The sequence below is a fragment of the Rhagoletis zephyria genome, unplaced genomic scaffold (genome assembly GCF_001687245.7).
Source record: "Rhagoletis zephyria isolate East Lansing unplaced genomic scaffold, Rhagoletis_zephyria_1.1 Rzeph_scaffold_01471, whole genome shotgun sequence".
In the NCBI taxonomy this organism is placed as follows: domain Eukaryota; kingdom Metazoa; phylum Arthropoda; class Insecta; order Diptera; family Tephritidae; genus Rhagoletis; species Rhagoletis zephyria.
The window spans coordinates 12021-15394 of record NW_016158555.1 but is presented as its reverse complement, the minus strand read 5'-3'; the positions used below and the strand labels follow the sequence as shown (position 1 = coordinate 15394).

Here is a 3374-nt window from a genome sequence, read left to right as displayed (position 1 = left end):
CAACTGGTTCCTGCTATAGAGTAGTAACTCGAAAATATTTATTTGATAATATANTACATATTTTGTCATTTTTAAGTATTTCCTTTGCTTAAGAGTCATCAACTGGTTCCTGCTATAGAGTAGTAACTCGAAAATATTTATTTGATAATATACATCGACAAAATTCTATGAATTTTGAGAACAAAATAAAGTTTCTTCAAAATGATATATTATCATGTGATACCTTCTCCGATGAACAAATAAGAGATATAAAGCACAAATTTTCACAACTAAAAGCACAGTTTATACAAAGGTGGATAAAAGCCCGTGGAAAAGAAAGTTTTTTTTTAAAAGTAACGTAACATGGCTACAAGGAACATTTTCAATACCCAAAGGTATGCAACAGCCGCGATCTGGTCGTGTTGAACAGGTTACTCCTAAGCTCTGATCCACTCATTAGTAGTTTCAGGCCAAAGCCAAAAAAGAACCAAACCCTTTTCAAAGGAAGAAATCGATATGTTGCTTCCAGCTGAACCAACTAAGTCTGGAGAGTCTTCAGAAGAGGAAGAAGGGTCCGATGAAGAATCTTGGTACTCATCATCATCCTAAAATAGTTTTTTACACAAATTTTGTTTTAGAATTCAATTACACATTTATTATCCATTGCATTACAAGATAAAATTGATTATTTCCATCATTTTTTTTGTAACTTATATCTCAAGGAAGTCCATACGCATTTTAACAATAAAAACAAATTTGAGCAACATTATAAAAAAATAATAATTTGTCTGTAGGTGGTAACTCTGCCTTTCAAAACCATTTCAATTGATACCCATATTGTAGTAATTCAGTTAACTTAACTATATTTATGTTTTTACCAGGTGGCAACTCTTTGCATGTACTAACCTATATATAAACATCGCCGAGACGAACACGTATGTAGGTATGCGTGTTTCTACAATCGGACCACGGTAACCATAGAGTCTATCGGTGTCAAACTTTAACCAACTTTATTTTCGTTGCTTTGGAGGAATAATTGTACGTCCTCCACCTATATTTACTTGATTTTAAACATTTACAATTTTAGACATCGTAACACGTCTTTTCTAAACATTTTGAAATAAAATTTTCATAAAAATAATTTTGGCCGCCTAAATCGGCCAAATACCCCTATGTGCGGCATGCCGTTTTAATCCGCAGTAAATATACGAATTGGAAATAACACAATTAGGTGAGTTGATAGGCAGGTTTAATATTCTATTCAATTGGGAGTAGGATTTTCAACATCGATTTTTTCGATATCGATATTGTTCAGCCCGATATATCGCATCGATTTTACATGCAATGAATTAAACCGATTCATGATATCGATACTTTCTTAAATATCGAACATACCTACATGCATATTTAGACAGTGCGTTCGTTAGGTTGCCTGCCTCTACTAAAGGACTAGTGTCGGTGTTGCCGTGTTACCGTACTAGGACCTAATCCTACATTTGTATATAAAAATTATTATAAATTGTACGATATTTTTACGCGTGATAAGCTAGTGGTGTCGGTGCCATAGAGAAATTGTGTAACACCTATAACTCGAATCTTGTTTCAAACTAATTTTTTGTTTTTATTTAATTTATAGGAAATAACTGGTGAGGACGATTCTGATTTATATCTCGAAGAAAGAGAGGCAGCACTACGAGAAGAACAAGCTAACAAGCGTCTAATGCAGCGCAATATACCGGGCATGTTAAATCCGCACGAATTGCCGGAAGATATGCAGGATGAGTAAAAATAACACAACAACATCAGCAGTTGAAAGAAGTTATGAGTGAAGAGCGAATGTTTTGATTTACGTGAAAAAGAAACAAGTGAAAAACCACACATACAATTATTATTCAAATACATCTTTTTATAATTAATAACCGTATGAGAAAATTGAATAATTCTAAAGTTATGTTTGAAATGAATATTTGTCGCCGAAGTATGAATGTTTAACAAATCCAACATCATAAATCTATATTAATATTATTAGACTACTTAATATAACCAACAAAGCGAATGATTGCGTTTCTTTATTAAACTTAGAAATAGTTTGTACATTAAAGAAAAATGAATGAGATGAAAATGCAAACTACACAAAAGAAAAAGAGCAAAAAGCGTTAATTGTTATATTAATCACAAATGATTGTACGAGTATGTGAGTGAAAATGAGTAATACCAACAGATATATATACAGATGCAGGCAGGAGATTTTGAAATAATTGTTTGGCACTGTAGTTTGTTGGTACAGCAAAATATACTACAAATAAAATCAAACTTAACGAAAAATTGTGAAAAGTATGCGTTATGAAACATATTCATTTGCAAAGAGCGTGATGAGATGACATAAATACAATAGTAAAAAGTACGATTGCTGCTATTTTACCATTTGAACTAAGCAATTATAGAACGGAATAAACCTTTGAAATTAATTTCACACCTAAATTGAATGTTCTTATTATTTGTTTTATTTATGTCTTAGTTTGTATTAAAGCTTACGTGTTTTTGCTTCTATATGAGACTGGCGAGTTTACTGCTTGCTTGGAATAAATAAAAATGGTTTTAACCGACGTGACGACAAAATGCGTAAAACATTTCTTGATTTGAACACTTTGGGTGGACTCACAAGCAAAAAATTCGGATGACAGGGGGTGGGGATGATACAAGGCATATTCAACGAGGTAGAAGTGACTATTCAGTCGAGCTCTCTCATACCTGACTGTAATGTCAAAAAATGTAAACAAAGAAAGGCTGAAGTCCAAGTTGGTATATTGCAAAGCATCAGCCTCTTTTATTTCTAAACTATAACTGATGGACATCCCATATGCTATGCTGACCAACCGTCCTCCTTTGAGGAGGATTGTCCTCAAACGTGATTTGTCCTCAAAAATGTTATCCTTCTCTGTCCTCCTTTTGAGCAAAAATGTCCTCCTTGTCCTCCTTTTCAAGTTTTATAGCAGTAATGAAATTTTCAAACAATTTCGTTCAGAATATTATTATTTTCTAATCGTACACGTTCATTGTATTTAATAAGTGTTTACATTGTTCAAATTTCAGTTAAATGATGTAAACTTTTGATTCAAATAATCGCCTTTTACCCATAATCAATAATATTTCACCCTTTACAACATTGAAATACTAGCTAACGACGCGTCTCCGCAGGCGGAAATTATTGCCTGCCGTATGTAATTTTGTTTGCCAGAAACATATGTATATATGTATAAGTTTTAACAGTGGCAAAATTCGTGTATGGGGATTTTTTATCTTGATAAAAGATTTTGTAAGATGGCTTAAAATAAGTATGTTCGTTGCATTGGAGCGCAAATCTGCAAAAAAATTTTTGAAAATGTGTTATTTCA

General features: G+C 32.6%; 1 protein-coding gene across 5 annotated transcripts in view; it reads left to right on the top strand.

The window, feature by feature from the left end:
* Positions 1 to 2743, top strand: part of emb (exportin-1 emb) — a 97051-nt gene extending 94308 nt beyond the window's left edge. For all 5 annotated transcript variants that reach the window (XM_017617704.1, XM_017617705.1, XM_017617709.1 and 2 more), the window contains exon 7: positions 1616 to 2743. In XM_017617704.1, the coding sequence (XP_017473193.1) occupies positions 1616 to 1765 (150 nt within the window). In that variant the 3' untranslated portion in view covers positions 1766 to 2743. The remainder of the gene's footprint in view (positions 1 to 1615) is intronic.
* The last annotated feature ends 631 nt before the right edge of the window (positions 2744 to 3374 follow it).